This window comes from Festucalex cinctus, chromosome 8 (assembly GCF_051991245.1).
Source record: "Festucalex cinctus isolate MCC-2025b chromosome 8, RoL_Fcin_1.0, whole genome shotgun sequence".
Taxonomy (NCBI): Eukaryota; Metazoa; Chordata; class Actinopteri; order Syngnathiformes; family Syngnathidae; genus Festucalex; species Festucalex cinctus.
This window is the reverse complement of record NC_135418.1, coordinates 24,562,449-24,582,655: the sequence shown is the minus strand read 5'-3', so window position 1 is coordinate 24,582,655 and position 20,207 is coordinate 24,562,449. Positions and strand designations below refer to the sequence as shown.

At 41.4% G+C, this 20,207-nt stretch overlaps 1 protein-coding gene across 1 annotated transcript in view; it reads right to left on the bottom strand.

Annotated features, from left to right (window-relative positions):
• Nucleotides 1–19,982, bottom strand: part of sema3fa (sema domain, immunoglobulin domain (Ig), short basic domain, secreted, (semaphorin) 3Fa) — a 70,020-nt gene extending 50,038 nt beyond the window's left edge. The window contains exons 1-2 of the mRNA XM_077530574.1: nt 19,621–19,982; nt 15,949–16,097 (exon numbers count right to left, since the gene is read on the bottom strand). Coding sequence (XP_077386700.1) covers nt 15,949–16,060 — 112 coding nt within the window. The 5' untranslated portion in view covers nt 16,061–16,097; nt 19,621–19,982. The remainder of the gene's footprint in view (nt 1–15,948; nt 16,098–19,620) is intronic.
• Nucleotides 19,983–20,207: the final 225 nt, after the last annotated feature.

Genomic DNA, 20,207 nt, shown 5'->3' with positions numbered 1-20,207 from the left:
TCAAACATTTGTTTCGACAAGTAGTCCCATCAGCTCTAAGGATTAGTCGTCCGTCATGGTACAGAAAAGACCGGCGTCATGACGTTTAAAGCTTTCTGGGTAGGATTTGATAAATGAAAGCCAGAGAACAAGCATGGGTAGGATGGACTGAAGCAGGGTACACGTATAGAGCCTGTATTGGTCTGTGGGACTATTAGTCCCAGTTCACCATGAGAGCCTTAAAACTGAACACAACTCTTCACCTTGTCAAATTTTTCCGATAAGGTCTTTTCTGACTTTGATCGTAAGAGAGTGAAAATACTGAATTTTGGCCCGATTGACAGTATGTGCACCCGCTTTAGATTCCGCGAGCGCCGATGCCAGCGTTGTAGGCCACTCCTCCTCCGCTTCCCAGGCAGCATGAATGAAGTAAATTAATGATGGTCTCAGCCTACACAAACGCCCCTCGTCTATTGAGACCATGCGGCCCATTCACGGGGATGAGTGAGGCGTCGACACAAACAACAACAATGACAACGGCAACACAGGAGGCCCTCCTTCCTCCCACTCTTCATTCATCCATATGCATGCGCTCACACACATACGGCACAGACGCCGTGGACCTGTGGTGCCAACATGCCATCGGGGACACCTAGAGAGGGTTCCTGAGAACAGGACGAGCGAACAAAGCTCGGAGGCAGAAGGGGCGTGAAGAGGGCAGGCATGGAGAAAATCTTGGCATCAAGTCTATGCGGGTCTCCACAATGACCAGGCATGAGAGGCCATCTCCTCCCTTCCACAGTCAGAACATTATCAGGGTGCCCATCAGTGCATGAAGCCAGAAAACAAGGCCCGAAAAGCTCACGTTCCGTCGCATTCTGCCCTTCAAGCCGAGAAGGGTTCAGAGGGTTCTTGCCCCTGAGGCATGACCTTCAAACGTGGTCACCGTTTGGCAAAGGTGGCAAATCCAGGTCCAAACCCTGCCACAGTTTGGTTTTAGCCCCAGGTGCTAGCTAGCTAGCACCCTACCTAGTTCCCATGGTGCTCGTTTACCTGATAGGGAGCTTGCTAGCTCGCTAGCATCAGTGTCTAAAACCAAACTATGGCAGGGTTTTTACTCTCAGGTGCTAGCTAACTAGCTCCCTAGTCCCTACCTATAACTCCCATTATGCTCGTTTACCTGCTAGGGAGCTACCTAGATAGCTAGCTAGCTAGCATCAGGGCCTAAAGCCAAACTGTGGCAGGGTTTTTACTTTCTGGACTTGGATTTACCATCTCTGCGTTTGTCTGAAACTGCAGCCGCTAACGCAAAACCACACAACTGAAGCAAAGGACGTCTAACTGAAGAGATGGCAATTGCTTTGCCATTTATTTACCCAGCATATACACCTCAAACCTTGAAGGTGGTAAAGACGTTAGCATCTGACTACAGCTCAGTTTTCTCCAATTAAAGCATCCTGTGTGTATTGCAGTGGGGGTGAAGACTGTAGTCTATATGATGAAATGTGGCTGACAGCAGCAGGAATGTTCCAGCTCTTTTTTTTTTTAATCCAATAGCGGAGACACCAATTTTGAAACCTCCCCAAGGATCATGGTCAGGCCTCATTTCTCCCACAGTTGCTAGACAGCATCCTGGACTTCAGCCAGGACTTTGTACATGTTGGACGTCTCTCACCTTACCTGAGACACATTTAAGGCAGCGTTTGAGGTTAGCCAGCCCCCGCCAAGACATTAAAAATAACTGACATCTCATTTAGGACTGAGATGTTTCTCATAAAAGTGCAGGAGACTTTGAGTTTTTCAAATGGACCGATTATGTTCAGCTTTTAAAATCCAATACTCAAGATTGTACTTCAGCAAATCCTGACATCAGGCTTACAGTTTGGGGGCCCAATGCGAAGGGGTGTGTCTGGGGACTTTTTTTTTTTTCAAAAATACTCTCCAGAACACATCACGTCCCATAAACACATCAGAAAAATTCCAAGGGGCGTTAACGGCTTGAAAATCAATATTTATGGCAGCTTTTATTCTGTAGCGCGGCTTTGCTTCTTCAGCCAAATTGCTTACAACACCTTCGACGATGGCAAGTGTCAATAGCTCAGCGAGACGATTGAGGAGCTGTGGCAAGAGTCCAAGTCGTCAAATGTTGAGGTAAACCATCTCGACCAAAACTTATCCACAGCTAATAGGAAACAGACGCCTAATCTGTCTTTAGTATTCCCACGTACGCCCACACGCTTTCTCAAATCCCTCCATCTATTCCCGCTCATAGGCTGATCGCAAAAGTGACACAGGTGCCCTGCAGTCCGTTAACACTCGTGAAACTTCCCTTTGGCATTTTCCTCCTCGTCCTCCTCTTGCTCTGACTGCCTTCACCTCTCCTCTTCCACTCCTTAGTTATTTACGATGTCCTCCTTGTTCCGGAATGTGGTTGCCTTTGTCCTTACAGAGAAAACAGAAGTGAAGCGTCGCAATTTCAACATCCTGGTCATGGTTAATCCTTTGTTTGTTTAAGGGAATTTGTTCAGGAAGGTTGTAGTGGTTGGCATCTGATGTGATGGAGAAACTGGAGTGGACTCTTGGATCTCAATCCACAGGCCGGGCCGATTATCGGTGCCGATATTTGGCATTTTGAGAAATATCGCCATCGGCCTTTTTACGAAAAGCCGATAAAGCTCACTGTGCGGTGAATTCTTGCGAATGTAGCAAATTTAGGATTTTAATCAATCAGGATTTGAAAGTTGTTTACAGTTTTTACTTGTCGGAAAGACATTTCGAACATATTCAGACAACTTTTCACTGCCTGAAGAAGATTTTTTGAAAGCTTTTATGAACCCTGACAAAACCCCCCAAAAATATCTACATGCATTTGTCGCTGCAAGGAACTATTATTTATGGATTTATTTAATTTTCCACTTCATAAAAATGATGCTACACTGGAAACTCCGCGCATTTTTTATTTTTACAAATAAATTTAAAAAAAATTGAGAAATTATGTTGACATTTTGGAGAGCTTAATTTACAATAGAAAAACTTTTGGGGACTACTTAATTGCTTAGTTTGTAATTTAGCTTAGCACATGCTGATGACCCTGGAAGCTCCCTGCAATTTTGTTATAATTTTTAAACAAAGCTGTCAATTCTTTGCATGTTTAAAATTAAAAGAAAAAGTTATTAATTTTTTTTATTTGTTTATTTTTTTATTTTGACGCTAATATTTTCTCTTTTACTGCCAATGAATATCGGCTTGACATATTGGTTATCGGTATCCTTGACTACAAATAATTGGTATCAACCTTGAAAAAAAACCCATATCCGTCTATCACTAACTTAGCACATTGGCTGCCATTGACGGCTATAGACGTCAAAAGATCAACATTTTTACTGGGCTGGCAGTGAATGAATTGTTAAAGATCTGTGTACACACTACAGATGTTTTAAGTAAAGCTAAAAAAGAATCAGTGTCCTTGAGTGGTACGAATAGAGACAATTAGGGTCCTTGGTTTACAAGAGTTATGTTCCTACGATGTCCTCGAATTTGTACCTACCCACCGTGGGTACAAATCACTAACCTACAAAATAGCTTGTGTGGCTTCAAAGCGTTTTATGTAGGTAGTGTCATAAACTGAGGACTTCCTGTACCCATGAAAATCTTCTGATTCACATTCCTGATTCAGAATTTCAGGCAACTTACCAAGTTGCTTGACTGCAGAACCACTTCAAGTTCTGCGGTTCATATCACAAGTCAAACCCGGGTGCATTAAATCTCCTTCCACAGATGCCAACAATAGCTGCACACTAAACGCTCATCGGACTCCGAGGCAACATTACTTTGGTTCTTCGCACGCACCTGTTGTCACAAGATGACCGACATGTTCCCCCCAGATGAGCTTCCAGCAAGCCATTGCAGTCAGCACTTAAGAATTTGCGTCCAAATACTGTACGTGACCTACTTCACACAACAACCACGCTGACCTGAAGATGAGTCAGAGAAGAACCGCATGTTTATTTATTGGCTAATAGCATTTTAGGTTTGGTCTATCAGGAAGATGGCAGCAGAAGCTTAATATGACATAAAGGCTCATCAAAGAAGATGATCCAAAACACATTGTGTCCTTAACACTTCATCGCTGGCTGGAACTTCCAAAATCAAGCCATCACAAACTTTTCTCTTTTGTTATTTTATCCACTGTAAGAAAAAGAAAAGAAAAAACTCCACAAGCTCATGATGATCTTTTCAAACTGTTTTTATTACCTAACCAACTGTCCAGAAAACCATAACTTATTTGACTCATACTGACATAAAATCCATTTGATTCATTGACCAGATGTTTTGCTTGACTCGGGGGGTTTTGGGGGGTGGGTGGGAGACATCCTAGTGCCTCAACTGGCGTTTCAACTGAAATGTTTTGCTATTCTGAAAATGTAATTTTTACAATCTATAGTACTTCCGAGGTGTCCAAAACAACCCAATGATCAGCACAGATTTTAACCTCACCCATATTCCATTTTTTTTTTCCTATTGTACATACATTGTAAGTTTTGTGTTGCTGCAACTCGTGAGTTTGTGCCCAAGTGTTAAAGCGACACCAGTTACAAACATACATATAACCAATGTAGGCTTCCATCCCTAGTGTTGGAAAAGGTCATCGGCTCGGCAGAAACAAGATCCCGACACTGACAGACAAATGATAATGAATGATCGCTGTCTGAGTAAACAAGTAGAGAGGTGCCCTTGACCTGCTGTCCACTTAATTTCAGCCCAAGCTGAGACTCCCCCTGGGACCCCCCCCAGAAAAAAAAAAGAAAACATCTGGCCAACACCTCCTCTCGGGCAAAATAAGGGAGCTAATGTCATACTTTCCTCGCACGAAAACTTTTCACAAATCACACCTGTCTAATAAACACGATTGCTGCATCGTCACCCGGGGACTTTCTGTGCGCCGGGGGAAATAAGCCTGGCGTGATTATAAGCCACATCTCTTGGAGTGACAGCTCACTATTAAGGCATTTCGTTGCAATATTGTGTGCACTGTGTCTTTATAGTAACTTTTCCTGCTACTAGTAGCACTTTTGGCCTAACAGTGCGACCTTAAGATTAACACTTCGATATGAAGGATGCCAAATAAATTCAACACTTTTAATAAAGCATTTATTTGACATCCTTGATAGCTATCTTAAGATGCAAATACTAGTACCTCTTTGTCCTCACTAGTTAAATGGCTAGAGGGTCTTTTAGTGCTACTAGTAGTGTAGGTAGGCCACTAGTTGGGCCTAGTAGTAATTTATTAGTAAGGTTTAATTGGGTACTAGCAGACCCAAAATGGCACTAGTAGCGTAAACAATGTTACTAGTAAGACACACGTATTTACTATTGTCTTACTAGTGAGGAGAAAAAGCTTGCTAGTACATGGATCTAGCTAGACTGCGAGGATACCAAATAAATTTTTTCTGGAAATCTGATTAAGCATGCATTCGATGTCTTTGCGCTAGTATCCGTTTGTCCTATCTACTAAATTAAATCAAATCAAAACAAACTTTATTTATATAGCACCTTTGATACATTCAAATGGAACTCAAAGTGCTGAACAATTACGACATCCATAATACAATAAAAAGAAAACGCCCCCCCATATCCCCATGATCATACCCACAGACACACACGCAAAACAAAACATGGCGGGGCACAGAAGAACCCTGTGAGGAAAGGCACCCAGGAGGAGTTCATTAACAGGACAGGACAGGACAGGACTAGGACAGTTACATGTTACTAGTGGGGCAAAATGGCTACTGGGCAGTCATTTTACTAGTGACAATTTACAATTTCCATCTTAAAGTCTTTGTACTAGCAGACTCTGTGTCCTCACTAGTAAAACAATTTGATTCACTACTAGAATAACTGTGTCTCATTACTTTGTAGTTTTCCCACAACTAGTGCCACATTTGACCTCAAGCTTACTAGTAAACTACTATGCTACACTATTAGCACCACTAAGCCCAATTAGTAGGTCCATATCCTGCACTATCAAACTTCGGGTCGTTACTCGTAGCACCACAACAGTTATTTTGCTTCTCTTGCATCATGTAGTTGTTCTCCTAGTGAGGACAAAAAGGTACTAGTGGATGGCTTGATGAACTCCAAGGATATCAAATAAATGTTTAAACTGCTTTCCATAAGACATTTATTTAATATTGTTCATATTCAGTTTAAGGTTCATGTATTAGCATGCTCTTTGTACTCACTAGTAAGAACTTTGGCTTATGTTAGGTTCTGAGGTTGGATCCCAAAAGCGCAGACACAAATAAGAGTTTCAGGTGGCCAGCTGGTCAGAGGAATAATCCGACAAAACACACACTTCTCAGTTAGGCTTATATAGACAGTGAATTGATCGGATTGGCTGTGGCTAGACATGTGGGTAACAGGACTGACATGGAATTATCTGATTGGCTGCTGACCAGATAAAGAGATTAAAGATTCTTGACATCACATAGCTCTTGACATCACATAGCGTCTTACCAGTTGAAACTAGATGCCGGTTACATCAGTTCAAAACAGACACTTGACCTCACGGTCATGACCCAAACATCACCCATGCATGACCCAAACTTAACCCTGGCATGACCCAGTCATGACAGCATAAGAGTAGGACAGTGACATGCTACTAATAGGGGTGTTAAAAAAAAAATCGATTCGGCGATATATCGCGATGTAGTACTACATCGCGCGATTCTCGAATCGATTCAAATAAAAAAAAATCGATTTTTTTATTTTTATTTTTTTATTTTTTATTTATTTTTTATTAAGAGCTCAGAATTGTTCATTCGGTAGTCTTACCGATTCCACGTCTTATCATCATTGCCTTTTTTTTGTGTGTGTGTGTGTGTGTGTGTGTGAATCGATTTTTAAACTTCCATTTTTAATGGAAAAATATTCAACAAAACGTCTGACTTCGGGTTAGGATTCACACCTTGAGCATGGAAGAATGTTATATGAACGGAACATTAAGCCTTAATATTTTATTTTAATGCTGTTCAAACATGAAACAGATTACAACCTCTATAAGACTGAAATTTCAGATAAATAAATAATACATTTTCATATAAATCTTACACTCTACAAGCTTACTGATTAGTATTTTCTAAATTTGAATGAAAAAAAATCGCAACAATCGACTTAGAAATTCGTATCGGGATTAATCGGTATCGAATCGAATCGTGACCTGTGAATCGTGATACGAATGGAATCGTCAGGTACTAGGTAATTCACACCCCTAGCTACTAGCAAGGCAAAACAGTGCACAGGTAGATGCTGTCATGGCAACGGAGTCAAAGTCGTGTCATGTACCGTATATATCGAAAGCGCTTTATACAAGCTGTGCAAACACGCAGACATAACCACAAGTACTCGACATGAATATTAAAAAGTCCCCCGTTATGCTCGTCTGTCACTTTGAATTGCAAGACAACCACCTCTTGTAAAAGCCACCGTCTCGCCCCTCGCACTCACGACCGGAGCGACTTGACGTTAATCGCGGGCTGCATAACAATCGGCATCAACTAACGAGTGGTTCGGTAAAAACAATCAAGTCGCTGCGATCGGGTTTGAGGTAGCACGGTGGAGCCGGAGCCTATTTTTATCATGTCTGCCACATATTGATCTATAAAAAGGGCTGCAGCGAGCAGACACACAGCTGCCAATCACATGCCTGCACGCCACAACGCATCTTCTGCTCCCCCGCTGTGCGTTGTCCCCCTTTACACGACAGAGAAGTGCTAGCATAATTCATGCCAGGGCAAAACAAAACAAACACAAGCTCCACAAAAACAATTACAGATTCATTAGAAATAATTGGCACCATACATATAGGGGATATAAAAAGTCAGCACACTCCTGTTCACATGCCATGTTTTTGTGAATGTGTAAATCATTTCAACATTTTTGGTGTTCTTTTTGTTATTGTGTTATTAAAGGCTGCAATTGGCTGGCAACCAGTCCAGGGTGTACCCCGCCTACTGCCCAAAGTCAGCTGAGATAGGCTCCAGCACCCCCGCCACCCTTGTGAGGAATAAGCGGTCAAGAAAATGCATGGATGGATGGATAATTAATCTGCAGAACAGCATGGCGCGTTTACATGTTCCTGACGTTGTGAATGTGCCCTAAATGTGCAGCATGTTTGATTAGCATGTTTGATTAGATGTTTGATTGGGGTGTCAAACTGTGTAATGACACCCCAAGTTGGAGTTTACTGTAAAACAAAACACACAACAAAAAGAATGACACTCATTGTATGCTTAAATACAAGACATGCTTCCATTTTAAAACATAGCAAGCACTAATGCTAAAGTCAATGTAGAATCCCACTGACATGCTAACAGGAAATTAGCAGACTTCAGGAGTGCTAGTCTTTCAAAATAAAAATCCTGTATAAACACATACACAAAGATAACATATTTCTTCACAATCTGTAAAAAAAAAAAAAAAAAAAAAAAGGGTTATGTATATTAATACTGTAGTGCTCAATCGCAACTTTCTTCTTTATTGTGTGTGCTCCATGGATGAATGGCACCACACTGCCCCTAGAGGCCAAAACGAACAGGATCTGCTGGTAATTCTTTTAGTGCATTGCTATTTTACTTCAAACTAATTTGTTTTCTCATTGTCCTATCAACCTATATTTAAAGTTGAGTTTTCAAGAATTCAAGTAATTTTACTTTCCTTAAAATTGAACAATTCAAAGAACTAAGCTCTTTTTTTTTTGGGTCATACTAACGCAGTCACACATTTCCAAATGACATGGCACAAAATACACTACCCAACGTCCCAGGTTAGCCCAGTCTATGTGCCATCGTTGCACCCAGTAACCATTTCAAGCAAACTCTCGGGCACTTTCGAGACCGTCATCTCCTTCGTGCACAGCTCAGCTTGGCAGAAAAGCGCACCAGTCTCGTGGGCGGGGCTCGCCACCGAGCGAGAGGCGTGGGTGCATGCCGCCGCCAAAGCAGTGAAAAAAAAAACAACACACACAGAAAGAAGCAGACAGAAAAGGACACTATATTTAGCGCTGTCGCCTCCTTTTTCTGTCTTGTGAATAATCCGAATTTGACAGCATGCATCCAGCAGAGCAGAGGTTGTTGGGGATGCGCTGCTGCCCTCCTCTTCCTCCTCCTCCTCTACCTCCTCCGGCAGCATCTCCAGAGAGAAAGTAGCAAAGTCTTGTAATAAACTGCTGCAGGCTTGCGTGCCACAGTCGCCCCGTGTTGCTGTGTGGAAGCATGTTTCAGGGCCCTGACATTCACTAATGGGGATTTAGAAGGGAAGGGAAAGCGGGGGCAGTTTTGGACCACCGCGTGTTGACGCCGACAGGTACAACGCCAGCAGGGGAAAACAAGTTTGTGTGCAAAAACAACATGACAAATATTTTAGCTGAAAGCCCTTTTTTATGGTTTCACTGAATTTGAATGCATTTAGGACAGGGATGGTTGAAAAGGCTGACATTTGCGTTGTGCTCCCGAATTCAACGGGGGAGGTGGGAAAGAATTGTAAGCTGGCAGGTAGAAGTGCACACAGGATGTAAACGAGACAATGCAGAGAGTGAGTCATGCAAATGGTGAGTTAAGGATACGACAAATAGCACATTTCTGTAATTTGAAACATTGCTCTTCGTAATATAACATTTACTTACTATATTTCTAGGTACCGGTAATTTAATTGTTCTAAAATGTGATAATGTTTCTAATTAAACATTAAATTAAACCTGAAAATTAAGACAAAATCTGGTTGAAATTCCAACTACAAACTGTATTTTAATTAACGGGGGAAAAAATATTTTTATGAGAAGTCAGGATAAGTTTCTGTTATTTTATTGTATTTTTTTTTTTTTGCTGCCAGAAAATTACCTTTTGTTTTTTTTTAAACTTATTTTCATACAGTGTATTATTAAATAAATATAATTTAAAATAATCTTGATTGCTTTAGATACATGAATACACTAATATACTAATTATTAATTTTGGGGTTTTGTTTGCTGTAAGCTATATTAAACACATTTACTCCCAAAAACGTATAAAAACGTTCTATTTTAAATATTGCCATGGTCCCAAAAACATATTTATCTGGTTTTTGTTTTGTTTTGTTTTCATGCTAGAGAATACAGAAGGCTTCGATGTAGCCTCCGACCTGAAGAGGTTGCTTAAAGCATTGGTAGTTAGTACAAAAACGGCCAGCAGGTGGCAGCAGAGTTTAAGAGATCAACCAGGGCCATGTTGCAATAAGCTCTTTTCCCCACTGTTTTCAACTAAGCTGTATTCTAATACTAATTGCTGCAGAAACGGAAACAGATACAAATATACTTTTTTTTTTCCTGATGAAAGAAGACTAATCTTTCTTTTGGTTGGTTCCATGTTTTTATAGCAGTAGAACACAATATTCTGTGGGACTTGCGAAATCAGTCAAAATCCAGTCAAACAGCCGGGAGCGATGGAGGTTGCTTCAGTGAAAATGGCTGGGAAAATGGCATGTATAAATCGCTTCAAATGACGAAACACTGCAATATTACATCTATCATCACTGGCATCACTTATCTTATGTTTGTCCACAGTAAGCTCTTGCAACGTTCATATTTATAGATGCCACATTTGCTGTGGTATTAATCCTCAGGTGAAAGTAAAGAGCCAACTAAACAATTTTAACCAGCAATTTCCAATGGTATGACAAATGACGCATGTAACTGTCTATTCAGGACTGCAAATCACGGCTATCAATATTTAAAACAACATAAAAAAAATAAATGGATTTGATGTCACAGTGTATTAAACGCACTTAATATCATAGCGTCACTAGTTGTCCTGTCTCATTAAGTTTAACAGGCCATGTTGCCTGATGATACGGGCAATCAATTACATGGCATTGCATTACTGAGTGACACGAGGATTTGATGGATTAGGATAACAATGCACTGACGGAACGACCGCGTTTAGCATCTCGCCAACAGTGCGCTTGCTCCCATGCGCAACGCATGCACATCTGTCTGTAATATTTTTCGCTTGCCTTGTTTCGCGACACGAAATGGGCAATATAAACTTCGGTATGGCCGTAAACCGAGGACCACCTGTATTATGCCTAAATTTTAGCCTTGAGCAGGCCCCAAAGGCCATCGACAAGCACGTAGACCCAAATAATGAGGGCTTCTTTTTTTCTCACCGAGACCAACCTTGTACCCAGGTGTTCCCCTTGTTGCTGGAAGGAAAAACAAGGCTAAACACTTTCAAATGTGGCCCGAGGATTGGAGTAACAAGCTATTACTTGTTAATAAGTTGCCACTCTCCCATAGTTTGAGGGCAGTTAACCTCGACTCTGACGGGCTTCTGTCGGCGGGGTCACAACCTCGAACCGAGCTCCGCGCACTAAAATAGTGTGTGATTATAGACCTGCTTTCAAGGTAAATATAGAGAAGCTGACTTAAGCCAGGCTCTTTTTCGTTGTGATACACAGAGTGCGCATCCAGTCCTGTCAGTGTGCTTCTCTAATTTGTGATTACGTCACGTGAAGGTTCGTCAGCGAAGACTGGGACCAGAGCCCGAGGCGACGTATGTGTACCTTTGTTCGAGCTTGTCGGGATTTTAGTTGATGATCTAACCCCGCATGTGCCGAATTGACATTCCTTTACCCCTTTGTGTGGCCTTATGGCGCTACTTAATAACAGCCTGCGCTTAAAGTTTCGCAAGCGACGAAGACTAAATGATCATTGTTGGTTTAAAACAAGGTTTTCGGGTTTTTACGAGTCCTATACTCATAAAAGACCGCAAGGGTTTGACTACTATTTTGGCTTTGAACAAGAAGGTTTATGAATGTCTTTTTTACTAGCTATTCTTTTCCCTTCGGCTGGATGTATCATTATCCATCCATCCATCCATCCATCCATCCATCCATCCATCCCTCCATCATCTGAACCGCTTACTCCTCACAAGGGTCACGGGGGGTGCTGCAGCCTATCTCAGCTGGCTATGGGCACTAGGCGGGGTACACCCTGAACTGGTCGCTAGCCAATCGCAGGGCACACAGAGACGAACTCAAACCCAGGAAGGCCGGAGCCTGGACTCGAACCCGAGTCCTCAGTACTGTGAGGCGGACGTGCTAACCAGTCATCCACCGTGCCGCCCTGTATTATTAATATTTATCTAATTATAATTTAATTTTTAATTTTTTTGCCGTTTCAAGCGTTTGACAAAAATCTGCCATCTAGTGGTGAATGGTGATATTACAAATTGAAATTACAGTCAATTTTGGCAGTTGGCAATATTGGCAGTTCAGCACGAAAGGATTCACATATTCAATGATTTATTTGTCTTTTCTCCTCTTTTTTTTTAAAAATAATTTTGGATTTATTCCCACCAAATTTTCCCCTGTTTTTCATGGTAAATGTATCCTAAATATTCATCAGCATTTTTTGAAGAAGTTTATATGTGTGTGTATGTTACCCATAATCGGCGCCAAGTTGGCATTGACGGAGCTGTGCGTTTTACACTGCAGTAATACTGCCTGATATCGGATACCCATCAAATATCCACATTTGAAACAGGCCTGATTTCGATTTGGGGGATATCTGATTTGACACATTTTTTTATCTTTTGTCATGACTCGTATCCGAACTGTGTTACTTGAACCATGAAGTGGAAATCCAACATCTGCCAGATTGTAACATTCCAAATCCCTAAGCTTTCCGATATGTCGAGTTTCTGGAAAATGTACATCTGATATGAAACCACTGGAATAAACCAATCCGAGAACAAATGAATGAAAACAGGACATATATGACTTATTTTGTCATTCAAATCCTTTTGTCAAGGGAGGGGGGGATCTACTGATACGGTATGCATGCCAGATAAAACACTACACAGCATTTCTATATCTAACCTCTTGTTTCTCTTTGCTTTGATAGAGTGCAAAGATTTGAAAAGGCGAAGACAAAACACTTCGTCTCTCGAGTCAAGAGTTGGGATTTGTGCCAAAAGCAGCAATATTTTCGTCTACCGGCGTCAGAATATGCAAATGATCCGTGGAAAGTCGAATGTGCTGCTACCGTTTAACCTTACATGAGTTGTTTCCTGAACAGGCAAAAGCAAAGACAAGGGACAAAGGTTTTATTATCAAAACATAAATAATTCCCATAACGAGCTCAGTCTGTTATCATGTCATATTTATTACAACCAAATACGGAAGCCAGCAACTAAAATGGTATTGTCAACGCTCATGCCCCATGAATTAGTCGAGTATGCTCGCTCATTAAAAATAAATAAAAGCGCCTTTTAAGAGCTATTCTCAGCAGTGTGGCGCAAAAACCAATACAATTAGTCAGCGCACAGCTTATGGGCATTTCAATCTACGCGAGGTTGCTCCACGATGCACAAAGTAAAGTCGGAAACCAATTAAAAAACAAAATGGAACTTAATTAGACGAAGAGGGAGAATAAATGATCTCTTTTCAACCATGCAAATGTTGCGAGTGGTAGTGTGTGAGATCCGTCTCGATTAGTGCCACACAATATGATGCGAGGGATAAAAGGGGGCAAAACAAACAAAGTAAGCAAAAACAAAATGGGAAACAGGAAGAGCGAGAGCAAACCTCAATGGACAAAGCCCTTCCTTTTAAGAGGGTTTAAATGGCATCTTAAAAAGCACACATGAAGCACAAGTAAACAAATCGCAGCAAATAATTTTTAATTGTATGATTTAGTCCTGCTATATGAATTATTGCACGATAAGTGTATCATGATATATTATTCATACGACCAGTTACTTTGTGAGTCCCACTATGGATGAGCATAGTCATTAATTAATTAATGGTGAAAAATTCTGGAGGGATTTGAGTATTGATTAACTCACTTGCTCCCAAAGACGTATAAACACGTTATATTTGAAATGTTTTAAGTGTACCAAAGACGTATTTATACGTTTTTTTGTTTGTTTGTTTTTATGCTAGAGCATACAGAAGGCTTTGATGCAGCCTCTCAACTACAAAGAACAGTTGAAGAAATTGTAGTTATTACAAAAATGCCAGCAGGTGGCAGCACAGTATAAGAGATCAACCAGGGCCATGTTGGAAAAAAAAGCTCAAATACAATTTTATTAGATTTGTGAATAATGATGAAACTTAGCTATATTATAATGCCAATTGCTGCAAAGCGGAAAAATATAGAAATATACTTTTTTTTCCTGATGAAAGAAAAGACTTTAATTAATCTTTCTTTCGGTGGGTTCCATGTTTTTATAGCAATATTCTGTGGGCCTTGCAAAATCGGTCCAAATCCAGTCAAGGGGATTGTTTCTGTCAAAATGGCTGGGAATGAATGAGTTAATCATGTCTTATGTGCAGTACTTCGCAGCGACCAGCAGAGGTACTGTAACTTAGTCTGAACTAGTTTCCTGGCCCCGAAGAAGAACACATTAGCCATGCAAAGGCACTTTTCTTACATATTCTGCCATCTAATATTACATTATAAAAGACGGTCAGTTTTCCCTGATAGCTTATCAACAAAATGTCGTCTGCCACACATCATTACAACACCGAAGCCAATTTTAACAGGAGAGTCACACGCACGTACATACACGCTGAGAAGGTCTCATGTGGCAACTGGCAAACATTCATAACATGCTGGATGTCGGCCGGAGTGAGGGCCCAGCCAAGTGTGAAATCGGACTTGATTTCAGAAGGGAGCCGAGGCCACACAAAGGTCTGTTTGGACAACTAATAGCAGCCAGGCCATTAAAAAAAAAGGGAGGGGGGTGTACGTGTATACCATATTCTCTAGATTTCAAAAGGACCATCAGCAAAATGTCAAGAACCACACAGACACAAATGCTTGTCAAGACTTTAACTCTACTGGCACCAATAACATCAATAAATAGAAGTGATTTTATTGTAAACAAAGCAGACCGTTTTTATTCGAATCTTCAAAATGATCTGTGACGCTATGTTCTTCCCACATTAGGCACAAAAGCTTGGCAATTTCAATTGACATCTATCGAGAAGACATGTTTCCGATTGGGATTCACTTCGGTGAATTGAGTTTGTAAAAGTATGAATGCTGGATTTCACCTGAAATGTCTGCTTCCAACCAAAATGGCCGACTTACTCTTCCATTTCATGCATGGGTCCTTGAGACTTTTTCCACATGTTGTTATGATAGACATGTCCACCCAATGTTATGTCGACTGGTGAAACTGGTGTTAGGGTTTTTTGTCCGACTTTTCAGGAGGCACTTTTGATATTATTTTTAAGTTTGGGGAAAACCCCACAAGCCAGATTGATAATTGTGATTCATGCAAGGGAGTTTTTTTCACATTCATTATCAATCTGCGACTTCACTGGGCAGATCCATTCGGGAAAGGAGGGACTTACTGTACAATACTTCGAGCTGATTGGACGATGCGGCATCTTTGCACGTTTGTTTTGACCAATCAAGGCAACGGATTAAAAAGTGTCGTCTTCGGTCTCGTCTTGTGCGATCACGAACATGTTTACCAGATAAAAATGCACAAAGCACCTCTCGCTGTTCAAATTAAACAAGGAAACGGTGAGTAATTATGCGAGAACAGAATTAATTGCAGCGTATATTCGTCTGTTAGGTTTGTTACCGTCCCCCGTTACCGTCCCGCCTTTTGGCTTTGTCCCGCCCTAAACAACGCCTGATTGGTCCGACCTAAAAAAGGTCAACTGTAAACGGGAGTGGTACAAAATGTATTCTCCGGAGTTTGTGAAATCACAAATACGGCGAGAATTCAACTTGCTGGCAAGGTTAAGAGAGTGGGCCCCAACTGAGGATTTTCAGGGCCATGTTAGGGGCCCCAAAAAAAGCCAAATAAATCAGAAACATAGCGATTCCAAGAAGGTCTTCACACTGCCTGCATGGTGCTCAAGCTTTAAATATACCACATAGCAGCATCTCACACCAACACAGCGATGGAGACTCACCTTTGAAGGACAGGAAGATCCTGGGGGCGGACAGCGGCTCCAGGGCTGGAGGCAGCCCCGCGGACGACAAGGCCAGCAGGGCCAGCAGACAGCACAGGCTGGCCCACAGCATTGTTTCTCTCTAACCGAGGGGGAGGAGAGTCCGGGAGCTGAGGGACAGAGATGGATGGACGTTAGACAATGAGCCGGAACCTCAGCCCACACCAACTTGCGTTAAGTTGGCAGACGGCGTTTAATCACGTGTTGTGCCTGGGAAGCACAGAAAACTGGGTTTGAAAAAGGTAATTATCACCATTGTCATGGCCAAAATCATCATGGTTGGAAATGAGAGAGAGAAAAAAGAAAACATACTGGAGATAATGGACAGTCACGATTTGGCATCCATGAATTCACGTACAGTATTCACTGATTTTTTTTCCCCAATATTGACATTTTCAGTGTTGGTCGGCTAACGGCGTCCTAGCAACGCGAATATTTGGCTGTGTCACGCCTCGCTGATCGCCGGCTACGGCTAATGCATCATTGTTTGCTTCACACGCCATCCTAGCGAACAAACGGAAGGGAAATGGCAAACTTGGAAGCTGGCAGGACTTGAGAGACGAACTAGCTTAGCGCTAGCTCAGATGATGCTAGTAGGCTACAACAAGGATTGATTTAAAATGGGACCAAAGAGAAAAACAAAACAAAACGATAGGACGCCGAATCCAGGAGGTTAAACTGGAAAGCAAAACCTTTCCATTGGTTGATATATTGTATCCGATATGTTTCAATAAGATACAGTAAGTGAATATGGCTTTATAAACGTATGCTGAAGATAAATGTCTTTCAGTGGCTGCCAATTATAGTAATTTTCCGATATTCGCGGACCAGCCCAGTCCCATTTCCGCTTTATTTGATTTTGAACACAAAAAATGATGTAAAATCTTTGCCAGAAACTTCTTGACATCAGAAAATTGTAAAGGGTAAGAACAAAAGTGAATTTTCAGAATTTACGAGATGACAGTGGTAAATTTAATAGTAGTGGGACTGTACTACACATGATCAAGTACGTAAATACAAATATTTGACACAAGTTTTTCAATTCAAATAGATTTTGGACTATAACACGTAAACATAACCAACAAAAATTCTCTCAAATTTAGTAATATGATTTGAAACTGGATATTGAGTTGACGATATTCACAAGGTCACACTTATACATTTACGTTGTCTATATCATGTCTTTAAAAGACCTTTTTGTCAATGCAAGCAAGGCTAAAGACCGAACATCACCCCCATACGGTATCAACGTTAACTATTTGATATATTTGAAATTGAAATACTACAAACCATATTGAAATCCTATCGCTGTTTATCGGTAAACGTTTGAACCCGAGTCTAAATCTGAATTTCTTTTTAAGGCATGCATATTTGTTGCTGGAGACCAGTCGGTGTATTTTTTTTTTCACAACTTCAGGTGGAGGCTTGCCAATGTCTGGGGTTTCAATGGCTGCGGTTACATTCTGGGATGAACCGCTTACTTGAAAAGAGCCTCTCTCTACTCCAACCACCCACGGCGCTTCCCGCTGTTCTCTGCACGACGCCCCGCACGCATACGGAAACAAACCTGCTGCGATGAAGCTTGTCAACGTATCAAGCAAGTGCAATGTACATTGCTTTTTGTTGCATTTCTTTCAAGTAGTTGTTCCTTTTGAGTCTCACAAGCAGAGTGGTCACGAAGGGCTCAGCTGCAAGATCCAGCACGCTAAGGTCAGCTGAATGTTGGGATGGTGGACGACGTCCAACTGCAGCGTGGCAAGACGCCGCGAGGAGGACGAGGAGACAATAAAACAAGCGTACCTCGGCGTTGGGAGCTGTAATTTACGCTGGCACGACGTCGAGACACAGAGACACCGAGACACTGAGACACGGGTCTCGAGTCTGAGGTCAAACTGTCAGTCAGGGTTTAAGATCAAGTTCCATGCCGCGGGCCTCCAGGCTAAACTCCAAAGCAGACCTTTAGCCGAGATTTTTAAAAAGTGACCTGGCTCCGAGTTTTGTACACAAACCACATGTCACCAACTGAGTCTACTTAGTCAGTTTATTTTTCTTTTTTGTGTGTGGCTGATGGACAACATGTAAACAAAAGTCAAGTCAAACCAATGGGTTTCATAATGCCAATTCACAACAGAAATTATCTCATGGAGAGAAAACCAAATGAAGCCAACATAAGCGAGCAATTGGCAAAATAATAATAATAATAATAATAATAATAATCTGCTACCGCCGGTTGGGTTGAGATAGAAAGACGGAGCAGAAGGACACAAAGTAGATAGAGAAAATAGGTTCGCAGGTGGTTATTGGCTGGTGGAGGAATGACAAGACGGAAGGTGTTTAGTTTACGACATATGACATTTTGCAATTAAGAACAGTACGTAATGAGGTAGTCATCTATCACTCGATACTTTTATATTTACAGCCTAGAAGTGTTGTATCTAAATGCTTACCAGTACTCTACTGTAATTATGACTTTACTCATATTAGCGAATGTTAGTGATAAACTACGGCTTCTCTAGGTGGTTTACGACAGTCCTGACATGACAACTCGAGGTTACGAACTCTGCACATCCACGCAATTAACGACTTTGTGCAGTGGTGTAAAAATAGGCCTACATCATCGCACTGTTATTGCTGAACTGTTTTTACTTGGTTGTTTTATATTTATATACTTTCTGAACATAGCGATATCGATATTATTGCGATATTTAACATGTACCTAAAGAAATTACATTTTTATTACCTTATGAAAGAAAAACATTTTTCATGGGGCAAAATAAGCAACCTTCATGTAATCTTAGTTAATTAATTGTAATTATGTCTTGATCATTTTCAACTATTGAATGGCGATGCACATTTTAGTTAGCGTCTGACTGGTCAAATTCATATAAAAAGCATAAAATTCCATATAAAACTTATTGCATGCCTTTGTGATATGCATATTGCAAAGGCCAATATCGCGATATCGATATTTTTTCGATATATTGTGCGTCCCTAATTTATAGCCAAGAGGTGTTTTTCATACAAATATTTACACTAAGTTATACTTTAGGCAACTAGTGATTATAATTTGGATTACGATGTTGTCCTATGTGAATGACATTCCATCGTAAACCAAGTACGGTCCTGGATTTACGACAGTAGACATTTGATCATTCCAGGTGCTTAATTGACTATAGTTTGCTCACCACCATTCTTACGTTTTGTTTTTTTTCTTTTACCTTGACAGTATTTTTACGGCTAAGATCTATTTTTCCATACAAATATTTAAAGTTACTATGACTTTACTATTGTATTAAGTGATGACTACTGCGCATTCCGACTTACGTAGCGCAAGAACGTCGTAAAGCGGGACCCTGTGTAATTAGCTCTGCACTCGTGTAAATTGTACCTGTACCCGCGTTTTAGTTAGTGTCAAAAACACAGGAGCCTGTTGCTTTAGAATAAACATCAAAAGGCTCTTAGGGGAGCAAATAAAAGACTCAACTTGTAATATAAATAAGATTTATGGCGTGGTGTGCATTCATATTCTCCGCATGGCAGACGTCTAATGTTGATTTAAAAAGCGCATCTGCCTCAAAGCTGCACGATTCACGACGCATGCAGAAAAGCGACTCACTCGTGTTGTCCACTTACCTTCGCGTTTAGTTAGGTCGCGATAGATGAAAATCAAACGTACAACCATCCAGCCTCCGGTTGTCCTTCGGAGCGTTTGTGCGCGGAGGCACGCAGTCGTCAGCCGGCGCGTGTCCTCGGTTCAATTCCGGCCGGAGTCCAACAAAGCTCAGATGGATTCGATTGAACTTGACCGTCTGAAAGTTGAAGTGGCCTCCGTGAGTAGTTGTGTACTTTCCACCGCGGGGGGGGAGGAAGATGCAAAAGAAAGCGAATGAGTTGATCCAGAAAGGAGGGAGGCTTCGACACGGACGGGCTTCCGCCGCTCAAGTGGCTGGCGAAGCAGCGTGTGCAGGTGGATAGAGGAGAGGAGAGGAGAGACCCCCCCCCCACCCCCCACCCGACTCCCCTCCGGCCGTGGACACACCCATGAGGGAGGGCACCTACCGAGCTTCGTATCCGCCCCAAATTTATAAATACAACTCGACTGCAGTGTTTTCTTGTACTCCAGGGGGAATACAACTGTAAACTCCCCAAAATGGGACATCTCATATACTATAAAGAAAACAATTAGGGAACAAGACTAGTTGTGAATCACAATAATTCTC